Raw genomic sequence first — 25,279 nt, forward strand, 5'->3', positions numbered from 1 at the left:
AAACGTGGGGAGAAAAACCCAGCGGATTTGCCACGCTCGTTTTCTCCATCCTTCAAGACAGAATTGTTCATTCGCACAGAGACAGGCTGGGCAGACAGAACGAGAGTCAAAGAGAGAGAGAAACCAAGTTCACATCTGCTGCAGGTGACGTTGCCATCGCTGAAAAGTGTTGACCTCAAGTGAGGTTTCATGAATCAAATTTTGCAGATTCAATAGGTTTGGATATGAAGGCTGCATGGGGTTGAATGGTTTTCATCAGAGTTTACTGCTTGCTCCCAGTTCTTTCTAACTTCTCAAATTGCATTTCTTTAAAGGGATAGTTCACCTAAAAATGAAAATTGTCATTTACTCTGGCTTGCTTTCTTCAGCAGAGAATGAACATCAAAGGGGAATACTGTTGAACCCATTGATTGTCATTGTATGGGCAAAAAACATAGAGATTTTTCAAAATATCGTTTGTGTTCCAAAGAATAAAGAAAGTCATACGCATTTGGAATGACATGAGAGTGAGTAAATGATGAGCTGTATATAAGTATCACCTATTTTGTATTATTTGTTTTGAAGTTGAGCCTGACGACTCTCAACTTAATTAGTCTGCTATTTACAGTGCAGTCCCTCTTAATTAGGAGCCTTTTTGGAGAATTGGTAGATTAAGTGGCCATATGTTGTAAAAGCTAAAGTTATTGGGTGTCCAGTCCCGCTACTGGAAGGGAACTATCCTGCAGAGTTTAGCTCCATTCCTAATTAAACACACCTGAACAAGGTTAAAAAGAAATATTTTATTTCTCTTAGCATGTAAACTCATTTTATTTCAGCTAGTTGCCAAGGAAATATATCTAATTTTCATTTACTTTAACTTGATGTACTAAAATAACTAAAACTAAATAAAAACTATACCATTTTACAATAAGGTTCCATATGTTAACATTAGTTAACTAACTTAAAAATACTTCTGAAAAACATATTACTCTTAGTTTGTTAATTTCGACATTTACTAATGCATTATTAAAATCAAAAGTTGTATATTTTAATATTATTTAATGAACCTGAGCTAATATGAACTAACAATGAACTGTTGTTTTTTAAACTAACGTTAACAAATTAATAAAAATTAACAAATGTAGTTCATTGTTTGTTAATGTTAGTTAATGCATTCACTAATGTGAACAAATTGACCATATTGTAAAGTGTTACTAATAAAAATAGATTATTCAAATCTTTATTAAAAGATTATTTAAAATCTATAATGATATCTCATTAACCCAAAAATAAACACAGAAACCAACTAATTCAAGTCTTCAGGAATACTGGAAACTTCCATGCAAGTTTGAGGAAGGTTGAAGTTAAACTCTGCAGGACAAATGTCCCCCCTCGGGAGCGGGATTGGACACCCCTGCTCTTAGCTAGCCATCCCTCCCAGTCTTTCCTCATCTCCTGTTTCATTTCAGACAAAACAGACAGCCCTCAGGTTGTCAGAAAATTCACCATATCTCTGTTGTCACACGTCTTTATTAAATCTGCTGCTGAAATGCTACTCTGCAGTGCTGAAATGCTACTCTGCAGTCTTGAAAGAGAAAATTATGAGGCAATTCTGAAATGTGCTGCACTGTCATATTCTGTCTTGTACTATTTAGAGCAGTGTTTGTTTTTGTTGTGGTTGGGCAAATGTTGCAGCAGTTCTAATGTGGATAGATTCCTTCAGGAATGGGTATGTTAGAGGGGAGGGGCTTCTGCAAACCTAATCCAGAAATCAGGTGATGTGCTGTGTTCTGGGTAAGTTTACTCAGAGAAAGCGGATAACCTGAGGTAACTTTCAGGGTATGTACAGGTAGAAGTAGCTAGCAACTTATTCTCTAAACATAACTCTGGAGCAGTTTAGTTTACTTCAGAGGTATTCAGCATATATTCTCATTTTAAACATTGTAGATCTTCTTTTTTTTTTTTTTTTTTTTTTTTTTTTTTTTTTGGTAACAGGACGTTTTCTATGTAAAATATTTCTATAAAAATACATAGGCTATGTGATACATCTCACCTTACAAGAAATGTGGAAGCAAAATGGCTAAACAAACTTATACAGCCATATTATCTTTGCAAACACAGTTTTATTTTAGTGTAAGCATTCATCAAACAAACAATTTAATTCTTGTTCACCATTATAAAAAACTGATAAAAGATAAAAGATTAAAAGATAAGATTAAAAAATGACTGCACAACTGCCCCATAGGTGGCGATATGCACTAAGAATGTAAATCGGCATTAAAAAAAAGAATTATGGATCCAGATGGTGCGCTTCTCCTTAGAATTAAATATTTCTCCCAACTGGATGTTCATTTTTGCTGCTTTTTTTTATACCTATGGGTATGGCACATAGATGGTCTTGGGACTGAGAAAACATACTGGGGGTGCAGCGTTTACCTCTTATGAAAAATATGGACCATTTTTATATTTTGCACAAAGCAATACATAATCTAATTAATCAAAACTCTGAGGACAAAACAAAGTTAACTTTCAAAGTCTTCCCTTGCCACCTCTGAATAATTTACCAAATTAGAACATTGTTTATTATGAAATGCTCTTCATATGCTGATAAATAATGCTATATGGAAAAAAACGAAACGTTGTAACGCTGTTGTGGTCGTTGAAGGCACAAGACGAAGATGAGGGTAACAACAGTCTTTATTGAAACTAACTCAGGCAGGACAGACACGTTCAACATAATCGAGAACCGAAAAGGGAATGAACAGAACAGGGAGTATAAATACATAGGAAGAAATGAGGAAACTAAGTAGACACAGGTGGAGAAAGGTCAAATTAATCAGGGACTAACGAGAACAGGTGCAGACTAGACAGAACATAATTGTAACATAACGCCCCACTCGGAAAGGCGTGTCCTCGCGCCTTGATGGCAACAAAAGTTCCAAAAAACAGAAAAAAGGCGGAGACTTAGGTGGAGGGCATGGAGCTGATGACGGATGGTGGTGAGGAGGAGTCGGTGGAATTGTCGATCATGGTGGAGCTGACTCCACCTGGGAGGAGTCTTGACAGAGGGGGCGGACAGAACCCTGGGACTGATAGGTGGAGGCAGAACCATGGTGAGTGGTGGAGGAACCGGTGGAGCAGAGAGGCTGACGGACCAGGGCGACATCGCAGGCTTGGAAGGCTGACACTGAGCCGCTGACTGAGGAGGGACTGAGGCGGTGACGAGGACTTTGATGACCAGGGTGACGCTGGAGCGAATGAGGACGACAGGGAGGAGTTCAATGAAACTGTAGGGGTGCAGGGTGTAGGCGCAGCCGGAATCCCGAAAGTCCAATGTGGAACCTGGGCATCGACCACCGGAGGCTGACCTGGAGAGACGAGGGAGCCCAGCGGAGCTTCCGGGGTGGGCTGGCTGCGGAGGCGATGAGGGAGCGGTGAGTCGATGGATGGTGGCGGGCTGACAGGCAGAGGTGCAGATATGGGCTTAGAGGCCCGAGGTGCAGGCAGGGGCTCGGCCTCACGCCAAGCTTGCGGAGGGGAAGCCCGAGTCGTATAGGATGAGCCGCACGGAGTGAACGGCGGAGGCAGAGCAGAGGAGCTGGACCACACCAGTGGTTTCAACGGATCCAGGTGACTGGCCGTGACCAGCGATGGAGATGGGACTAGGAGGTTAAGCAGGGATACAGGCAGCAGGTTTCCGACGGGACCAGCGAGGAGGATGAAGACTTAAGGGTGGGGACTTGGGGGGGGAATAGAATCTGCGGACCACAGGTCTATTAGGACCAAGTCCGCTCCTGGCTCTGAGGTGGACTGACCTACCTGCGTCAACTCCGGGGGCCTTGATGTTCTTAGTGGGCGCCTCGGGCTCGCTGGCTGTGAGGGTGATGGTTCCGTTCCGGAGCCCCCAGGCCAGGTACCCAAGCCACTTACGGTTCTCTGGCAGGAGAAGGAATTGCAGTGCTGGTGAGTCCATCTTTTTCTTTCTCAATTTTGAGAGGTCGGTTCTTCTGTAACGCTGTTGTGGTCGTTGAAGGCACAAGATGAAGATGAGGGTAACAACAGTCTTTATTGAAACTAACTCAGGCAGGACAGACACAACCACGTTCAACATAAACGAAAACCGAAAAAGGGACTGAACAAAACAGGGAATATATATGCACAGGAGGAAATGAGGAAACTAACTAGACACAGGTGGAGTAGGGTAAACTAATCAAGGCCTAAAGAGAAGAGGTGCAGACTAGACAGAACATAATTGTCTTTAGCAGGAGAGAGAAGCAACGCACACAGAACGAAAAGGGATTGAATGAAGCATGTTTGGCTCTAGATAAAAATGTTAGAGGATGTAATCCTGAAAAATCATCACCGTAAACGACCCTGAGCGCTTGTGGTGTGAACTAGGGATGGGCATTCGATTAAATTTTCTTAGTCGATCGTCGGGAGAATTAACGATCGACTTTCGATTAATCATTAATATTTTTATATTGAAATTCATTATTTCTTCAACTTTTTATAAATTAAAAATGCAATGAAAATACAAAAATACAGTTTGTTTGTCCTCGATGAGATCTTTATTACAAGAAGATCAACTTGTGGCAGTGAAACTGCACGTTCGGTAACGTTAGACTTGAAGATGCCCTGCGGTGCTCTAAAACAGCGGAACAGCGAGCCGGCGTTCTTAAACAGAGACCCATGGACACTTCATCCGTTTTCTGTGATCGGATAACTATCCGATCGTGAAAAGACCAAATGTAAATGCCCTCCGAAACGCATTCGAGGAGGATTTAAACCCGATTGCTCAAACCACTTCAGGAGGAGATCTGAGACGCATTCCAGACGAAACTGGACAAGAGTAAATGCATCTGGTTGTTGAAACTACATATGTAAATTTGACTTATCCCAAAAATGCTAAGAAATAAACATGGGAGAGCGTTTTATAGGCCTAGGCTATATGTCATGTTATAGCCAGATATGACGGCGTTACTGGAACACGCATCACCACAGATGAGCATCTATTCAAGCCAACGTGCAAACTATCGCAAATCAAAGTGAAAGTCATTCATCAAAACACAATCATCTTCATTAAAAGTAAAGAACCGAAATGATCTTACCAGGGCTGTTGCCGCAATATTGTTGCAGTCTTTGATTTAGAAATTTTCGCTGATGATCAATAAAATGCAGCTCATATCAGTTGCTTTCGGACGTGCAACAATTTAAATATGTAGCGCGGGAATTCAAGATCGGATTTATATCCGTTTTGCAAAAACACATTTATATGACCGGGTGTAAATGGAATCGTTTTGATAACTCAGATAGCTATCCGATCTGAGAAAACGCATGAAGTTCCCATAGAACTTCTGCACCAGTCCACTGATTTCTGTTGAGAAAGATAAGCATGTTGACATGATCTGGGATCAGATGCGACCGCAACCTGGTGACAGCCAGTCAGCCGCTGAAAAAACCCGCTCTGAGGGGACTGACGTTGCCGGGATGCACAGGTACCTCCGCGCTAAAATCAATTCCATTGCTTCAAGACTCACACTACGCAACGCAACCTGCATTAGATTAATCGATAACAAATAAACGTGATCGACGAAATTCTTAACGATCGATTATCGATCGTCGATTAATTATGCCCATCCCTAGTGTGAACTCTTCCGTTGTTTTGACGCGCTGCTTATACTTTAAACTGTAGAAATGGTCAAATGGCGCAATTATGTCCCACGGTCTGGATGGAACCAAGCCGGGGACCGGAACCGGACAGCGGTTCGCCTTTTGAATACCACTAATCAAACACTGTGACAATTTGTATGTCTGAATACACAGTACTAAAAGTACCTGAATTACCTACTTCGTTCGACGAGGTTCTTCTTCTTTTAGTTTTATGGTGGATTACAACCATGACTTATCAAGTGCACGCCGCCACCTACTGTATTGGAGTATGCAGCATGAATTATGATTCAATTAAACTACTTTACAGTTTACATAATAATAATTCAACGAGGTTCGGAAGTGTGCATGCGATAGATACTTTAATATTACATGAGGCCATGGGAAAGGATTTGTCAATGACAGTGAAGCGATGTAACTGACGCTGGTTGGTCACATAATGACAACATGGCGAATGTTGTCCAGATTACATTCAAACTACACACATATAGAACATACTTTTTAAGGGGGTTCCACTTATTCAAAATAAGAGAATCATGAGACTTATGCGATTTCTGACTCAGCACCAGTGTGGTCACCAACTCTTAGTTTCATACTCCGGGTTGACTGAACTTAATCCACACCATTTTTTTTGTTTGTTGTATTTTGTTTTTTAAGTAAACAAGCCAAGGTTTAGGCTAATCAACCGAGAGTTCAGAGAATATGTGATGTTGAGTTAACCTTGCATTCTGAACAATCCAATTCACTAAAATATCAAAATGATTAGATTTTTTTCTAGAACTACATTTAAAGGTTGATACAAGTTGATGTCGTTTTGGATGTAGCCACCCGATGATTAAAGATTAATTTCTCAGGACTGATCACACGCAAGTAGCTGTCCAATTGAAACAGTTGTACAGTTTAAATAAAAAGGATAAAATGTGACTCGTTCATTCATTCATGCTTTTCTTATTGACTTAACTCTCTAATGAAACTCCTGCACAGACTTTATAATTTCCATTTGACTGGGTTTTATAACAGTCTATAATTAGTGGACACCGAATTTAATCAAAATGTTATGATAAATAGAGGGATATAATTACACTCAGAAAATTTGATTTGTGGTGGGAGGAGCGTTTGTATTGCTGAACACACACTCAACCTCGTCACCAGTTTACATGAGGACAGAGTCCGCCAAAATGTGTTCATCACATTCACGTCTGCACTCTATTCTGTTTACCAAAAGACATTGATTTATGTATGCTGTACTAGCAACTGGCTGCTTAAAAATAGAGGGAGAACAAGAATGATAAAGAAAGAGGCACAGCGCAACACACTCTCCTGGGAGCTTTTTAAGCAGCTGTACTCACAACTGGTCTCCCCACCTGTCAGACAGAAGATTTAATGATCTAGTCCACTGTATTTGTTTAGTGCGGGCGAAGACGGATCAGGTTATGCCCCAAATCAATCAGGAGAGGATCGTCAGGCCCTATTTTACTGAAATGGGTTGGTCTAGTTTACTGTAGTACCATCACCCTTTTCTCTCTTGCTGGCTGCCACTTTCTTTAAGTCTGTTTTTGACTTTGCTTTGTGCTTCTCACTCACTGCTCCCTCTGTCACCCCATCCATCTTTCCACTATCAACTCTTTCTCTACTTATTTTTAGTTCCTTGTTTGTGTTGAATTGTTTTGGTGTTTTTAGAAAAAATGTCCTTCATTGCTCAAGAATAATTATAATCTATCTGTCTATCTGTCTATCTATTTGTCTGTCTGTCTGCCCATTCATCCATCCATCCTTTATTCTTTTTAATGGTGTAAAATGTAGAGCTCGGGGATGCAAAGAACATATGAGTGGAGTGATGCTAATGTCATAAATGTCAGAGTTTTATTAACAAATAAAAAATTCCTATTATAGGCTTTAATGGTTAAGAGGCACAGAGGGAATCTGGGGATTATTTTCTGCGTTGATTTATGGGGAAATCTGCCGAAGGGATTTAAGCATGGGGAAATGTGTTAATCGGAGCTGAGAGTATTGGAAGCTGAAAACACAATTAAATTAGCCCAAATATTTAATCATTGAGCATGAAAGTGTTGGGGGATGTGTAGAACTTGGTGAATGAAGGGTGTTCCAGTTCTGTGGAAATCTTCTGTGGGTGCAGATTGTGTGTGGGCCCACTGATTACAACTGTTCCATCGCCATATTATTGTTCTTTTTATTTAATGATTATGTGCAGTTGAGTCATCAAACAGATGTGTCTGTTTTCATAATTCATATATGTTACTGAAAGTTTCAGTTGCTGAAATTTCCCTACATTAGCATGCTCAGAGAAATGATTTAATGATAAGAAACTGTCCTCTGTAACTGTTTTTATTAACTTCATGGAAGCATTCAGACTTATCTATATCAACTGTTGTTTCTAAGACTGGTAGAAATTGAAATTAATATTTTGTGTGTGTGAACAGGATTCGTGATCATTTGTACTGTGGGGCTGGGTATACAGATTTACAGATACAGATTCTTGATTCGATTTGATTTTGATTCAGAAGTGCTCGATTTAATTGCGATTTGATTCTGATTCAATTGGGTATGTTTCAGTTATAATGTCAAAAATGCTTACATGTGAAATAAACTCTCTACATTTGGTAAAGGCTGGAATTGTCACATTCACCAGCTGGAGTGTCCATGATCTCCACCAGAGGGCACTCCTTCTGTCTCTTGTATCTCATCATGAACTCCATGCCCCATAATCCATAGCCCCAACTCATTAGGATTTGATTTCTCCAACCTGTGGTTCATTAGCTTGTTTGTATTTGCCTATTTAAGCTGTGTTCTCCTTTGCTTTCATTGTGTAGTCGTGTTAGTGTTACCATTGCATTTCTGAGCACCTGTATTATTTTTCTTTGTTCTGGTATTTCGTGTTCCCTGTTTCCTTGGATCCTGCCTAGTTTGGTTTGCTGTGTGTATTTGACGAATTGCCTGATTTTGACTATTATGGATTGTCCTAAATAAATGCTGCACTTGGATCACTCAACCTCGGAGCAGTGAGTCTGTTACGAAAAAAAAAAACTTTTAAGGAGTATCACCATCTTGCTTAAGCCTTTAAAACTGAACTCCCTCCCCAGATCAGCAAAATATCAGGTTCACTGGAAAACTGAAAGATTTACCCATGTTCCACAGACTGCTGACAGACATTTTTTTTTCTAAGAGAGACTGTTGGTTTATCAGTATCAGAGAAGAACAGAGTGAGTTCTCCAGAAACAAAGTTTATTTTGCCGATCTCAGCTGTGATCACAGCTTTCAGAATCTTCTTAGCAACATAATGTTTGACGTCCACCTACCCACATACCCGAGGGATCTTCCCTGACCAAACACACTCTGACAGACGCAGGATATGCCACATGCATTAGCATCTCCTTCACAGCTCTCCATCCTGCTGGGTTTGCCACCTTCTGACTGCAGGGCTCACACGCACCCCGAGGGGAGAGCCTCATTACCACAACATTGAGGTTAGGTGTGTAACACACGCCTGGATTTACATGCACTCGCCCGCTCTAATGATGCAACTTTGTGGACGGTTGCCGTTTGTCTCTCCAGGCACATTTTAGAAGATTGACAGCTCTGAATGTCATCCGTTTTTTAGTTTTTAATGTATTCAATCTCAAATTTATGTTATCGAGAGCTAATATATATATATATATATATTTATATTTATGCTAATAAGCGTTTGAGCATTGATTGAGCCTTTGCTTTCACACTCTGTGTGATTATTGTAATGTTCCCAAAGCACATTTTCTGTCCTAGTTAGACTAATTTTCCCTATTTCACAGTTTATTTGTTTAATCCATTTAGCATTTCGGCACTTTTAAATAACTGCTTATAGTTGCTATTCCCCAGCAATTATGTTTCATCAGGAGGTGTGCTGTAATTACTGGAATTCATCTGAGGATTACAGACACACTGCTACACAGAAACACCACAAACTCGCTGTTCTCCTATTGTGATTCACATCTGAGGTTGTCCGTCTTTAGCCTGCTTTGCTTGGCGTCCTGTGTTTAAAGGCATAGTTCACCCAAAAATGAAAATTTCCTCATGATTTACTCACCTTTAAGTCATCCTAGGTGTATATGACCAGGGACGTCGTTAGGCCTATTTTAGGGGGGCTGAAGCTACCCCAAATTGTTCCTAAGCCCCCCTAAATGATAATAAGTACAACAATAACAATTCGATTTATCAATAACCGTATCCTCGTTCATATTTAGACGCAACAAATGATATATATTAAGCTACAAAAAAATAGCCGAAAATTCGGAAGTTGGACAGAAGTACAGAGTCGTAACAGAGCTACTCTCACGCATTCACCGTGAGACACACGCAATTGACACTTTTCACACGCTCGTACGCCACACATCCATTTTAAGAGAACGACAAACTAGACAGAGCAGGTTACTTATGATATAAAAGAATCTCAACTCTCAGATTCTGTCAATTTTATTACGAAATTCAAACAATAATTACCGTTTTGGCGTTTGTAAATGTTACGTGACAGATCCCTAGCGCACGTGAACCGATTATCTCTACTAGCTAATAGTAAAAAAAACACGAACACTGTTGAAAGATTGGCTACAGAAAAAAAGAGCTATAGAGAGTATTTTGCTAAATATGATTTCTATATTACATATGTAGCCTATTATATTTTACTTGTATCATTAAATAAAGTTGTTATTATAATAAAATAACGCATTATATTTAATTTGAGTTATTTTTAACCTTAAATAATACTACCAGCTGATAGGGCTATCTGTAGGGTAGGCTATGTTTACAGCATTAGGTGAGTTGTTCTATCTTGAGTACCTAATATTTATCCAAATGAGTCAATTAAATCAAGTCACAATAATTGAATTGAATTGAAATAATAAAAAAGCGTAGCTTACCAGAAATTGTACCATGCACCATAAAATTTACATATAATTTTACACTTATGCTATACTAAAGCCTGAAATGGGCACTTTTTGTGACAGCAACCCTATCATTTTTGATCAAAGATGTGGCTTAACTTCAAAATTTGAACTAAAATCAGTATTCTTATGATTGCTCTGAACATTTCTAACTAAGTTCAACTTAAAAAAATTATTAATAAAAATGTAGGTGTGACGGGGTTGAGACTAGGTTAACAGGTTTGAAGATGGTAACGGGGTTGAAGAGTCAAATACAGCTAAACATATACTGTTGTTTTTTACTCAAATTCATTGTAAGATTTTCTATAAACGCAAGTTATACCCTGGGGACTAAGCCCCCCTGTCCAATCCTAGTGACGTCCCTGTATATGACATTCTTCTTTCAGATGAATACAAGCTAGTTAGTCAATAAAGTTTTAGATATGGATATTTTTCTTACATGAATGCATCGCTTCGCTTCAGAAGGACTTTATTAACCCCCCCCAGAGCCGTGTGGATTACTTTTATTATGGATGGATGCACTTTTATAGTCTTCAAAACAGAAACCGGCCATTCACTGCCATTATAAAGCTTGGAAGAGCCAGGACATTTTTTTAATATTACTCCGATTGTATTCGTCTGAAAGAAGAATGTCATATACACCCAGGATGGCTTGAGGGTGAGTAAATCATGGGCTAATTTTCATTTTTGGGTGAACTATCCCTTTAAAGTGACCATGAAATTTCCACCTGCCAATCAAACTTCAATTGGGTTGAAGTTGTGGATGACATGCAGGGGTACGAACTGCCCTTTTTTTGTCCACCCATCTCTGCACAGTTCTTAATTGGTAGAGCGGCCACAGATGTGCCGCTGGCTGTGTCCCCCGGTGATGTTCTGCACCATAACTTCACACCCCCATTGGCCTTCACACCTCGCTGTGTTATTCACAGTCTGAACCCCTGTGTGGTGCCCTTCTGTGCATATAGGACTTTTTAATGTAACCACAAAAAAAAAAAAAAAACCTGTGGCACAACTCCATGTGGAGCCTATTAGCAACTTGACATTGATCTGACATTCTGCTAAGTAATAATTTGTCAAGTTGCGGCTTCTGCTCAAGGTGGACGGTGGAATCGAGGGTACCTAGCGAGGACCGCCTGTGAAGAAAAGGCTGCACTCGTTCCACTCCATTGCTCTTAATTAGCTCTTAGTCAAAGCCCAATTATGTTGGCATTGGTCATTACATTACATTCAGAAGTACAGGCCAATCAGGAAGAAATGTGTTCAGAAGTACAGGCCAATCAGGAAGAAATGTGTTCATGTTGTAATTTAAAGTATAGCATATAATTCAAAGTGCTGTATGACTCTGATCATTAAGTTATGAAGGAGGAAATGTGGCTTAAAGTAGAGGTGAATTCTTTAAATGTCATATCAAGGCTACTTCCCAATACATGCTTTCTCTCTTTTTCCAGCCAGCTTTATTAATTTTACTTGTATAGTCACTTATTTGGGTTTGACAACTGATTTGACATGAATGCAGGAGGAATGTGAGGTTTTTGAGTATTTTTGCTTCATTTTCCATTAAAAGAAAATTCTTGTTAACATCCTAAATCAAAAACGCAATTATGTAAGGTATTAAGACAACATATCTATTTTCAGAGAACATATCTTGTTTGGTGTTTCTTTTCTGTACCCCTTTTTTTCTTGTTTAAAGCATAAATCTAAAAAATACATAGTTAAATTTAACCTTAAATCAAGAAAACAACATTGCTCGGTCATTTCACATGTGGAACCAAACTGTAAATATTGTATATCATGTATAGAAAAAATACCCTGCTTTCATTTAAAAGAATATATGTTGATTTAAATATGCAATAAAATTTGTATTTAGGAGAAACTTCAGATTTGGGTTGAACTATGTTTCTTGTTAACTAGTTCAAAGTTGCATTTGTTGTTTGAAGATCCCATGACCAAAGTTGATCACATAAATTACTTTTTTTACATACACTGCTGTTCAGAAATTTGGGGTTGGTAAGATTTTTTCAATGTTTTTGTAAGAAGTCTCTTATATTTAATAAGACTGCATTTATTTAATCAAAAATAATTGTAATATTGTGTAATATTCTAATACACAGTAATTATATTTATTATATATTTGTATTATATATTTGTGTAATATATAATACAGTAATATTGTGAAATAATCTAAAATAACTGTTTTATATTTTAAAATCTAGTTTATTCCTCTGATGGCAAAGTTGAATTTTCAGCAGCTATTACTCCATCACATGATCCTTCAGAAATAATAATAATATGCTGATTTTAAGAAAAATTACATATTATCACTGATGAAAACAGTTGTGCTGCTTAATATTTTTGTGGATACTTTTTTTCAGGATCCTTTGTTGAATAGAATGTTCAAAAGAACTGAAATAGCATAAATGTCTTTATTTTCACTTCCTTGCTGAATAGAAGTGTTAATAAGTAATTGTATCTGGTGGACAGTTTAAATGTTTTACTGGAATAAGACAAAAGCACCGATAAAGAAAATTACTTTACTCCGCATCCACATTGTGTTCTGAGAGCGATTGGCACTTTAGAGCGCCACTGCACCAAACTTCAGGGACTAAAGTTCAACCAAAGTAGCAGCTCTCAGCTCTTGGGCACCTACACCAAAAGAGCACTTAGCAGCTGTCAGATAAAGTGCTACAACACTGTGAAAATGGTGCGTCATGCTCAGTAGGCAATTCTACAACGTGTAATGGTCCTTCTCTTCACCCATTGTTGTGTTTAAGGGTCTATTACAGACCAGAGCGATCGATTCACGGCTGTATCCATTTCTGCCAAGCTGTCCTGAAGCTTTTGTTAAACGTTCATCTAATCTGTAAATGTCTGCATATACAGTTTTATCATTTTTCTTAGAAGCAATGACACCACTGTCAGTGTAATGTAATTTTCCTCTCATCTTTTATTTTTCTGTCTTCTTTTCTCCTCTTTTTGCTCGTCCCTAATTGCAATGACAAAGGTGAGCCGGATCAATACGGTGGTGAGTCGTAAACGGGAGCAGCGTGTGCTCTTCATGGTGGTCACCATGGTGGTGTGTTACCTGCTGTGTTGGCTGCCCTACGGGATTATGGCCCTGCTAGCCACGTTTGGGCGGCCCGGCCTGGTCACACCAGCGGCCAGCATTGTTCCTTCTCTGTTAGCCAAGACCAGCACCGTCATAAACCCCATCATCTACATCTTCATGAACAAACAGGTGGGTAACCGAAAAGCTACTAATCAGTAATCTGCTATTTTTGCTAGATCTTCATTGGACGGCTATGAAATGAATATGAATATTACATGATGTTATATTTGCATTAGTTTATTTGCATCCACGTTCAGCACCTACGATAAGAATTTGAACGCTGAGTCAATTAAAAATGGATGAATGTCATTGCAAAGAAAGAAAACACTTTAATGCTAATCATTTCACAAAAAGTGTTAAGCTAAAAATGACTGAAGACCCATTCACACCAAAAACAATAACTATGAAGATATCCATAATGATAACTAAATAAGCGTCCACCAACAAACGAGAACGCCCTGTTCGTTCTATGAGCGCCAGATGTTTAAATATCGTTCATCAGCTGGACGCTATTATTTTGTTTAGAACGATTTTTAGAACTGTGTATTTATCATTATTGTTATAGTTATCGTCCTTGGTGTGAAGTGCCTTACAGTAATAACAGTTTTGAGAAAAGTTTTAACACCATTTGTTTGCATCATTCATTTAGTTGCTATTTTGTAAGCCAATCCATTGTAATTAATGCGAAGAATGACTTAACTCTCTATGTGCTTTTGATGCTACTGTGTATTGTAATAAGCTCATGCTATTTAGTCTTTAACAGTTTTTCTGTATAATAACACACTGACAGCAGGATCACTTGAGTTGAGGGTTTTCAGTTTGGGTGTCATTCCCAAAAGAACATGATCAACACCTCATTTTAGTATGAATTTAACAGCACAAATCACACAAACTTAGTTAAAGTCATTCTTTGTCCAAGTCCAAACCGCCTTTGAATGTGAAATATAGGAACTGTGTTTTGCCTGAGAACTTACTTTTCGGGGGGGGGGGGGGAATGAGAAGGCAAAATTGTATGAATGTCTGGGTTGCTAAAGTTAAACTATAGCTCCATAAAATTAAAGTCCACTTAGTTCCTCTAGACAAGTCATTATAGATTAAATTATAACCTTTTATGGGTATTGAAAAATTACAAGGCTGTCATAAAAGGCCGATTTAAACTGTACCATTTGAAAATTTCATTAAGCTGTAATATTAATATCAGGTTCTAAGGTTCAGTTTTTCATTGGGGACAAAACTGAACAAGGATTATTTTTTTATTTTTTTTATTTTTTTACTGGTTTTGAATTGTATTCTGCTTATAACTTCTAATCTCTCTTTCTGCTCATCTTTTTCCTCTCCTACTCTGCACTGAATTAGCTGTATTTGAGGGCAAAAAACTGAAGGCAAAAGTTTTCAGTTTTTTATCAATTGAAATGATCTACTTATTTTATGAAAATGTACTAAATGAACTTAAAAGGTCATGTTTCCACAAACTGAAATTGTATATTGAGATTTATTAAAAGGATAGTTCACCCAAAAATGAAAAATCTGTCCATTTACTCATCTTTATGTCATTACAAACCTCTATGGCTTTCTTTATTCTGTGGCACAAAAAAATATATATATTTTGAGAAATGCCTGTGTTTTTGTCCATAAAATGGAAGTCTGTTTGATTACCAACATTCTTTAAAATATCTTCTTTTGAGTTGCACAGAAGAAAGTCAGTCATACAGGTTTGGAATGGCATGAAGGTGAGTAAATGATGGCATAATTGGGTGAATCAGCTTGCAAAGAGTTCTATGCAGACTTTTCCCTTTATTTACATGGTTTTTAATTGTTCAATACTGTTCATTTCTTTAAGTAACGTACATGTTATGGAGAGCAAAGGGCTTGGCTTAAATTATTGAAAAACCATATGGATTCTCATGAACATGATCATGTGTTACTACACATGATAAAGCAAACAACAATGATGTGAATTAAACTGGCAAAAAGCCAAAAAATGCAACCATATTGATTATTCGAGCTGCAGTGAATGCTGGAAAGAGGGAAAATGAGACTGAATCATAAAACCAATTTCTTTCTTTTTTTATATAATCGTATTTGAGCTAAAAAAAATGTATTAATCCAACTAATCTGCCATGTATCTCAGAAAATCTGAATATATTGTAATAGAAAAGCTGCTTTTAGATGCATTACTAAAAACTTTTTTTTTCCAGTGTTATTTACTTTATCTTTGGATTATATTTTACAGTGTGCATTCTCCTGTAAAGCTGTTCAAATCCATTCAATGCAGCTTTGATGGCTGGTTTGTATTCCATTTGAATTTTCATTCTAGTTTATGGCTGGACAAAAAATTAAACAGCAAATAGTCTTTGGAAAAATGTACAAACCATTATAGTAAATATAATCTTTCAATGCTCTAGTTTGTGATCAAGGATTGAATCCGAGTATGTTCAGCGAAAGTAGTAGAAAGTTCTCAAAGAAACTTTTCATTCAAAGAAGCACTTCTTATATGATCAAATACAAGATGCACATTTTATTGTTATTGCTGAACTTGTGTACATAAGATTTTGTATTATCTCTTCTGTATGGCTTCTGCTCCAAACAATTGCTTGTGATAAGACCGGAGATGAAGACTTGGAGAAACTAGTTTTGACTGTCGGAGGAGACACCAGTCACCTGTATGTCATTTTCAGTCTTCAATTCCTCCCAGCCCGTAACCATGGAAACTGTGAGTTGAGGCGAGTTGAAGACTTAAAGTGCTGTACAGATTCAAGTATCTACTCGGCATGTGTCGATATGACCACCGGAGATTGAAAGACAGCAGAAAATGGAAGAGAATGGAAAAAGAGTGAGTTTTGGAGTGTGAGAGAGCTGCAAAGTCCCTGAGCCCGTGAGTAAATAACTGTACTGTTATACCGCCCTGGTTCAGGAGCTGTCATGCTGTGTGGTAATTGCATTTACTGCTGGGACACAAAGATTTTTCTGTCACATTTCACATTTTCTCCCTTATTAAGAGCACAATGTGTGCTTATAGGGAAGCATCAGTGCGCTGAAAAAACTCCCTTGTTCATTAATTGGCTATAAGAATCACACACACATGTAAAATGCACTGCAAATAAGTAATTTTCTCAATATTTTCGTCTTGGCTTCCATTGAAAACTTCCTTAAAGGGAAAGTTCACCCAAAAATGAAAATTATCCCATGATTGACTCACCCTCAAGCTATCTTAGGAGTATATGACTATCTTCTTTCAGACTAACACAATCTGAGATATATTTAAAAATATCCTGGCTCTTCCACACTTTATAATGGGAGTGAATGGGAGTGAGATTTCGAAGGCCAAAAAAATTCACCCATCCATCATAAAAGTAATCCTTACGTCTCCAGGGGGTTAATAAAGGCCTTCTGAAGCGATGCGTGGAAAACTTTATTAGCTATAATAACAAGCTTCCGGCAGAAGGGTTGGGTTGGGTTTTTGTAAGAAAAATATCCATTTAAAACTTTATTAGATATACGATACTCCGACATCCTACATCATACATCGCGCCTCTTGTGGCAAGAGTAACCCCTGACGCGATGACGTAAGAGTATCGTATTGCTAATAAAGGGGATATTTTTCTTACAAAAACCCATCGCTTCGCTTCAGAAGGCCTTTATTAACCCCCTGGAGCCATATAGATTATTTATTATGATGTACAGATGCATTTTTTTGGGCTTTAAAATCCCGTTGCAGATCTAGACAGGTGGAGCTGGGGGAGCAGGAGGGTTTTAGAGGAACTCTTGACTGTAGCTCGTTGCAGGACTAGCTTACAGAACTACCAGACCATTTAAATGTTAAGCAAGCAATCTCATTGGCTGCAGGATCAGCAGAGGCCAATCAGCTTGTGCCATGCAGTAATGATGTGATTGCATGCAGATTGCATGTAAAGGGCCTATTAGCCTGCGCCCTCTAGAGTTTCTAGATTTATTTACCTGCTTGCTTACTTAATTACTTATTTACTTACTTATATTTCATTGTTTTTATAAATATAACAAAAATTAGTGAGGTTTATGCTTAAAACAAGAAACCCAACTGGCAAAAAAATAAAAAATGTCTTACATATTTCATTGTTTTAATAAATATAACAAAAATTAGTGAGGTTTATGCTTAAAACAAGAAACCCAATTGGCCAAAAAAAATAAAAAAAAATGTCTTACAACTTTTTTTTTCTCTGGTAAGAGTATATTTTTATGATAATTTGATGGTTTTACAGCAAAACAAGACAAAAAAAAATAAAAAAAAGTGAATTTATTTTTTATTTTGCTGTAAAAGTGACTGCAAATAGACCTATTATTGCACACTATGCAAGAGACAAACAAAACTGCCCACTTCCGAAGTAAGAGCTTTCCAGAGAGACAGGCAGTTCATCCATGCACTGGGATCAGTTATTCCGGACCACCTGTGATCAGGTGTAGCATAATTGGCGAGAAAGTACTGTCCTTCTCTCCCAAGCTTCTCAGCACCCCACAGAGAGCCAATCATCTCCTTTCCAGACCATCATCTGCTCAAAAGTCTGCTACCCAGCACTCCTCTTTGATCCGGATTGTACCCGGCTACCCCGGCCAAAAGAACATGCACTTATCCAGCATGAGTATACACAGAAATTATTGCTCATTATCTGTCAGAGGTGAGAAAGAACTGCTTAAGTCAAGTAAAAGGAAAATTGCAAAGACATTTTTTTTTCTCACACTTCAGTTTGAACTTTCACGCTTGGAATTATCAGATTATCAGATCATGGGGAACATAAAGTACAGGTAAAGGTGTTATTGCAAGCTCTGCTGATGTCTGAAAAATGTGAAGGCCGGTCATTCACAAAGTTCTACATGTCCTCCATCACTTGCTAGTTTATTTATCAGATATTTAGGCTGACTTTATAAGCTTTTAGCTCCTAATAAGAGTGTAGTAGCTCCAATGATACTGACAACCTAACAAAGTTCTGAATCTTTTGGGTTTTTTTTTTGTTTTTTTGTTTTTTTTTTGTCTTTGACTACATCCTTAAAGGAGTTTTCTGTGTTTTGCCTACAAGTTAAGCTCTATTGAATAATTAAAGCAAACACTGCCGTCATCCAAAATTTGCAACTTGTCTGTGCATTTACATTAATTCATCCAAAATGTTTATTATTTGAGCTGTAAATATGTCTAAATCATTTTTGTGAGCTGTAAAACCCAACAAGTTAACTCAACTCAAACCGATTGAGGAAATTGATTGCGGCAAACCATTTAAGTTTAAAAATAAATACATATGAGTAAGAGTTCACAATACTCATATGTATTTATTTTTAAACTTAAGTGGTTTGCCGCAATCAGTTTCCTCAATTGGTTTGAGTTGAGTTAACTTGTTGGGTTTTACAGTAGTTATTCACTAACGTAATATCTGTGTTAAGCAGTTTATCTACGTGCATCTGTGTTAATACGTAATAACGCAAGTTACTAGGATTAGCAGATTTTATAGTATCATGAAAATTAAGCTGTAATATTGAACTCTATATGCTAACATTTATAGTTTTTAAGTTTTGTGGCTATACTATACTCATGGACATAAACAGTTGTTTTTTCAATAGTTACTGCCTGGCCCTGAATGATCTAAGGCTTCTCAATAGCTGTGTGTGTGTGTGTGTGTGTGCGTGCGTGCGTGCGTGCGTGCGTGTGTTCTTTGAGAGAGCAACCATACATCTCTTTTTTTTATGTGATTTAATTTTATAGTCATTAATCATCTGTGTAGTTTTATTATTCATTTGTCATGTTATATTTTTATATTACTTATTATTTTACTTTTTTTTTACTTATTTTGTTGCTCTTGCAATGTTTCCTAATGCTTGCTATTTAATTGTGTGATTGTATGGTTTCAAGAGATATTTGTTTTCGTGAGTAAGAGATAATGTTTCCATTTCAAGGTTTTTACCCTTACAGGACGATGTTACGAAGCATTAATTTTCATTGTTTTTGCTGTGGTATAATAACACTTTTTGACTAGTACAAATTTGTACTAGTCAGATGAAGTCTGAGCATTGAAACATTATGGGCATTAAGATTAATCAATAAACTGCTCTTTTTATTATCATCACTTCGTCTTGATTCTCCTCTTCCCTGGCTCTCTCAATCCTCTGGCAGGGATTCGTTATCCTGGGTTGGATCAAATGACGCAAATCACTATTCTGACGTTGAGATCCATCCGCTCTAACAGCCCCATGTATTTTCATTGTAGATGCCTTACTATAACTATAGGAAGAGTCACAAGTATTTCCTCTGGTAATCAACATTTTGCCACAAATGCTGGCAATGGGGCATAATTTGTTTTTAACCAAGGACATTACTTATGAACAAAAATTGCACACACTAATTAACAAAATTAATGTCATCTAATCCTTGTAAATTCAGTTTATGGCCATGTAAAATCAATGTGCCATATGCGCTAAATCTGATTCCGTTTGAAACACCCAGCCAGATAGTTGTGCTAACTGTCTTACAGCATGTCCAGATGCAAAGCCACCTTTGTCATCTCTGCAGGGTTCACCAGACCTCCTGCCAGCTCCTGTAATGAGTGTGTGGATCTGAATCCATTTATAGACTCGTTCCCCCCACCTTAGTCTCATCACATTCCTCACCTGCTCGTTTTCCCAAAAAAAAAAGCTGCACACCTGCAACGGCTGACAGCAACATGACCAATTTTCAGATTCATTGCATTATAGGTCATCCATGTCTGTAGAAAATATTAAGGACATGTATGTTTGGACTAGCTGTGGATTTCTGGTGGAGGCATGAAGAGTGTTTTGGAAGGACTATCAGTGAGTGTCAGGGTCATGCATGATTGCTTTCCATCAGCACTAACAGAACACTGAATGGCCATTAACAGGCTCACTGAAGTCAGATGTCTTGGGAAAAGTGTGTATCTGCAGTCTGCCATTAACCGTGACCCTTTGACCCAAATCTAACCCCCTGCAGAGGTCTGTCTCTGACTATCTCTTTGTGTTGTCATTGTGTTTCAAAGGCACTGATTATTGAGAGTCAAAAAGGCATTTATGTTTTAATACAGCAATGTTCCAAGTGTATAACATACAAAGAGACTAAACTGACAAAACATGACGGTTCTGCATCTTCTGAGGAAATGTAGTAGACTATAAGTATACAGTGAACATGGACGTATACTAAGTACACTACGTTTTCTCAAGGGGTGAAATCTCGCTCTGTGTTTTGTGGATTATGTTACTTTAAACTGCAGAAAAAGGTTTATTTTACAAGATGATTTCTATGGGTCAAAAAAAGTATTTACAATAATTGGTCAAAAATATATATGGAAATTCTTCACAATTACATTTTTTGTCTTGTTTATTTTGTCACAATGTTTCTGTGTTTGTCAAACGTCTTACATTTTGTTTATTTCCAGGTTGAAATTCGATTTTTTAATCCCAGTTTTTCAATGTTTTTCAAAAGCCACCGTTCCAGAAACAAGGAGGATTTTAAAGGGCGGATTAGTTCCACTCTCCTTCTGAGGGAACAATTCATGACTAGCCATTCATCTACTCGACACTTGCATGCAATCCACACAATGGCCACGGCCACACAAACATTTCCTTATTTTATTCTGCTGTAAATGGGTGTTCTTGGAGCAAAATATTTTGCTTTGTCATTGTTTTAAGGTTAAAATGAGTGTTTCTGTTATAGAAATGGAATTGCTGAACCTTTGCGACCAATACTTGCACCTCTGCATTTTAGTATTCATAAAACCTCTTCAAGGTTTTGGCTGAATTTGTCAATTTGGTGAAGGTTGTTTTGTGAGGATGTGGTAAATCTCTCTCACACATGTCGACAGAACACCTTCCCTTGGAAATGCGTTTTTCTCCTCTGAGACCTTTGCAGACTGGTATGATTAATTACAATAAACCTTTATCTATAATGAAAAGTGCAGCGTAAGAACACAGAGCTAGCTTTGCTTCCATCTATGGTGACCTGATGGTCAAAGCCTGCAGGCTGTTTCTTCTGAGTTTGTGATCCGCGTGCAGGGGAATGTAGAGGTATATACAAGATGCTCAGCGAGGGATTGGCACCTTAAATCAGGCATCTCTATCATCCTCAGATAATCACTGCCTATAGGCTACTCCTGCCGAGAGGTCCTGCCTCTGTTAATGAATTTAAGAGCTTTCAATTTGCAAACAACCCTGTCCACATTGGAGACATAGCATCAGCTGTTATTACAGGGCTGATGATTCCCATGTTGCTATTTTATTATTCCTGCTGTCTGTACAGTTGCAAATCCAGCAGAGAACGGCTGAAATGAGCCGAGTTGTGCAATCAAGTGAACATTCAGGCATTGTCTTGTTTGTCTTTTGATGTGAATTTCCTTCTCTTACGCCGCCTTAACACTGGCAGTTGAAATCAGCTCCGTAATACGCAATACGTAATACGCAATACGTCCCCCCAGCAGACGTCGTACACAACGGTGAAAAGCGTCGGAAGCCTCGGAAATGAGTATATTTAAATATTGAATTATTTAATTGTATTAACTGCCCTAATAATGTTAAAACATCATGAAATAAAAAAAATGACATGACAACTAATCGTTATAAAATCACTATTTATTTTATTAAAAGTTAAGAATCCAGGTTTGTTTATCAGTACCATAGCAACGCTAACTTCCGTTGGGATTTTCGGATAGAAATCGTCCGTAGCCTTTCGCAAGAGTTCAATTTTTTGAACGCATCCGGATGGCCAACGGACACGATTTTTTTCGCACCGCACTCGTTTGCACCTGGTTCGGAGTCTTCGGACCCATTCGCATGCGGTCTGCGAATCTCCATAGGAAATGAATGACTTCCGGTCGTTTTGCTGCCGTATCGGAGCTGATTTCAACTGCCAGTGTGAAGGCGGCGTTAAAGAGGAAACTCGTGTTGTTCCAAACCTGTTTGACATTCTTCTGTGGATCACAAAAGAAGATATTTTAAAGAAAGCTTCAGTAGTTTTTGCCCATACAATAAACGTCACTAGGGTCCAAAACAAAATGGACTCCGCTGATTTTCAGTGTATGGACAAAAAACAAAACAACTAAAGGCCAGTTCACTCCAAGGACAACAACTATAATGAGAACTATAGGCTAATTAGTTTTAAGATCACAAAAGAAGAGAATTTAAAGAGAATTTCAGTGGTTTTTGCTCATAGAATGAAAGTCATTGGGGTCCAAATAACATTGGACTTTTATTATATGGACAAAAAACACTTAATGCCTGTTCTCACCAAGGACAATAACTATAAAGAAAACTATTATTTTAATAACAGAATGTTATTGTCCTTTGGTGTGGATGCTAAAAAAGTAATCATTCTTAGTGTGAACAGGCATTTTCCAAAATATCTTCTTTTGTGTTTCCACAGAAGAAAGAAAATCCAGGTTTGGAATGACATGAGGGTGAGTAAAAAAAAACATTTTGTGAGAGCTATCCCTTTAAGGTGTAGAAATTTAATCCCTGCTCTCTCAATCTTTGTATTTCAGTTTTGCAGATGTTTCCATGCGCTCGTCATGTGCACCACCCCAGAGAGAGGCTCCAGCTTTAGAAACTCCTCCAAAGTCACCAAAACTCTCAGGACAGTGCGACGCGCCAATGGCCAGAATGTGACCTTCGCGGTGGCCTCGGCTGGCCATCCTACTATCTGTGCCCCAAACAGCGGGGGGCAGAAAAGTTCCTCAGAGGGTGAGAAACCCTCTTCTGCTGCGGGCCAGCGCACCAACAGACCTGTTGTCTCACTTGTGGCCTATTACAATGGTTGAGCTCATACGGTCAGGCCAAACCAACACTAATACAGTGGAATCACAGGTGACGGAGGTCACGGATTGGGTAAAAAGAAGAGAATTGATAAGTGGGCGTGTCTTGGAATATGGAACTAGGACATGCCCCTCACTGACAATCATGTTGCATGTATCTTTCTGGGGGAACAAAACTAAGAATGGATATTTAGTGAAGAGCTGAAGAAAGGGATGACTTCTCTAGAACAAGTAGGAAATGTGTACATGGACATGCACATGGATCTAATTGTTAATTTAGTTGATGTTTCTTCAGTCCAGGATGTAAATGTGCTATCAGATTTTGGTGAGGTGAAACTGATGAGCCTGTTTGTTTCTGATATTTTACTTTGACAATGATGCTTTCACTACCAGTTGTTGGACAACAAGACTAGCACAGATTGTTTAAAGAGATACTTTTCTTACTCTTGTAATTCTGCTCATCATGTGGAAATGTACAAGTACAGTAAGCACATGATGCTCTGTTTGTTAAAGGATATATGTTGCTGAAATTAAAAGGGGTCATATAATTTTTCTTGATTTTTTTTAAATAGAGTCTCATAACTTCCTCCTCAGTCCAAAAAGAGCATCTGTTACATCTTGAACATTCTGAAGCAGTTCTACTATTAAAATTCCAAATACATTTAACACATGTCCACATTTACACATCAATAATTCATTTTTATTGTTGCGTGTTTAAAGACACCATGAAATGGAGGTTGCGATAGGAGATTCGTACGAATTAGTACGAATTAGCCAACTTTTTATCATTCGTACGAATTCGTACTAATTGGTCGTGAGATAGCGTTGGTTATCCCGTCCTCACGCCCGCAACCACGTCACCAGAGAAGAGAAGAGATGTTGAGATATTTTAATTAAAGATTACATGAGCACATGAATTAAAAACAAAATAATAATAGTTATGTGCACAGATAAATCATTTAATATTGCAATATTCCATTTTAAAAAATGGTCAATTGTCAATAGACTTTAAGTTTAATGAAACTTAACCCTGATTGAATCAGTCAGTTCACGCAGCTCAATTAAAGGGATAGTTCATCCAAAATGCTTTTTTTTTTATCATTTACTTACCCTCATGTCGTTCCAAACCACTAAGGCTTTTCTTCATCTTCGGAACACAAATGAACGACATAAAGGTGAGTAAATGATGACAGAATTTTCATTTTTTGGTGAACTATTCCTTCAAACTGAATTTGCTTTATGATAATCCTCAAAATGTTAGACAACACTTAGGTATAAGAAACCTTGACTATCATTATTAATGGACTTCAGGGAAAAGTGTTAAAAATGTATCATACATGACCCCTTTAAAATTAAAATGCAATAGACTACATGAAATACACTTTTATAAATAAATATTTATATGTACGCTCTGAAGTTTTATTTTAGCACTCTGTCTATTTTAAATTCACAATTCATTCATTTTAAATTCACAATTTCCTTGGCATGTTATGTGAAATTGGCTGCAAGCGCCCATCCCATGAAATGTCTTCATCGTTCTGTTTACACAAGAATAATAATTAAATGCCAAAAAACTTTCATAAACCATAATGTATTGTAAAGCGATGCCTTGAAGCTAAAACATGCAACAGAAACTGGTAACAACTTATTAATCATTTAGAGCATTTCATATGTTTTCATTAGCATTCATATGTTTTGTAATATATATTTAAATTAGTTTAGCATTAAAGGGACAGGCTTCTCAGCAATGAGCAAGCTGTTGACTCCTGTTTGAAGATTTGAATGGGATTGGCCTATGGGGTCCCAAGTGGGGATAT

General features: G+C 37.8%; 1 protein-coding gene across 1 annotated transcript in view; it reads left to right on the forward strand.

The window, feature by feature from the left end:
* tmtopsb (teleost multiple tissue opsin b) overlaps window positions 1-24,008 on the forward strand; it is a 43,600-nt gene extending 19,592 nt beyond the window's left edge. The window contains exons 3-4 of the mRNA XM_081352548.1: window positions 13,582-13,815; window positions 23,193-24,008. Of these exons, the coding sequence (XP_081208674.1) occupies window positions 13,582-13,815; window positions 23,193-23,468 (510 nt within the window). The 3' untranslated portion in view covers window positions 23,469-24,008. The remainder of the gene's footprint in view (window positions 1-13,581; window positions 13,816-23,192) is intronic.
* Window positions 24,009-25,279: the final 1,271 nt, after the last annotated feature.

This window comes from Scardinius erythrophthalmus (assembly GCF_964197995.2).
Source record: "Scardinius erythrophthalmus genome assembly, chromosome: 22".
NCBI classification, from domain to species: Eukaryota; Metazoa; Chordata; class Actinopteri; order Cypriniformes; family Leuciscidae; genus Scardinius; species Scardinius erythrophthalmus.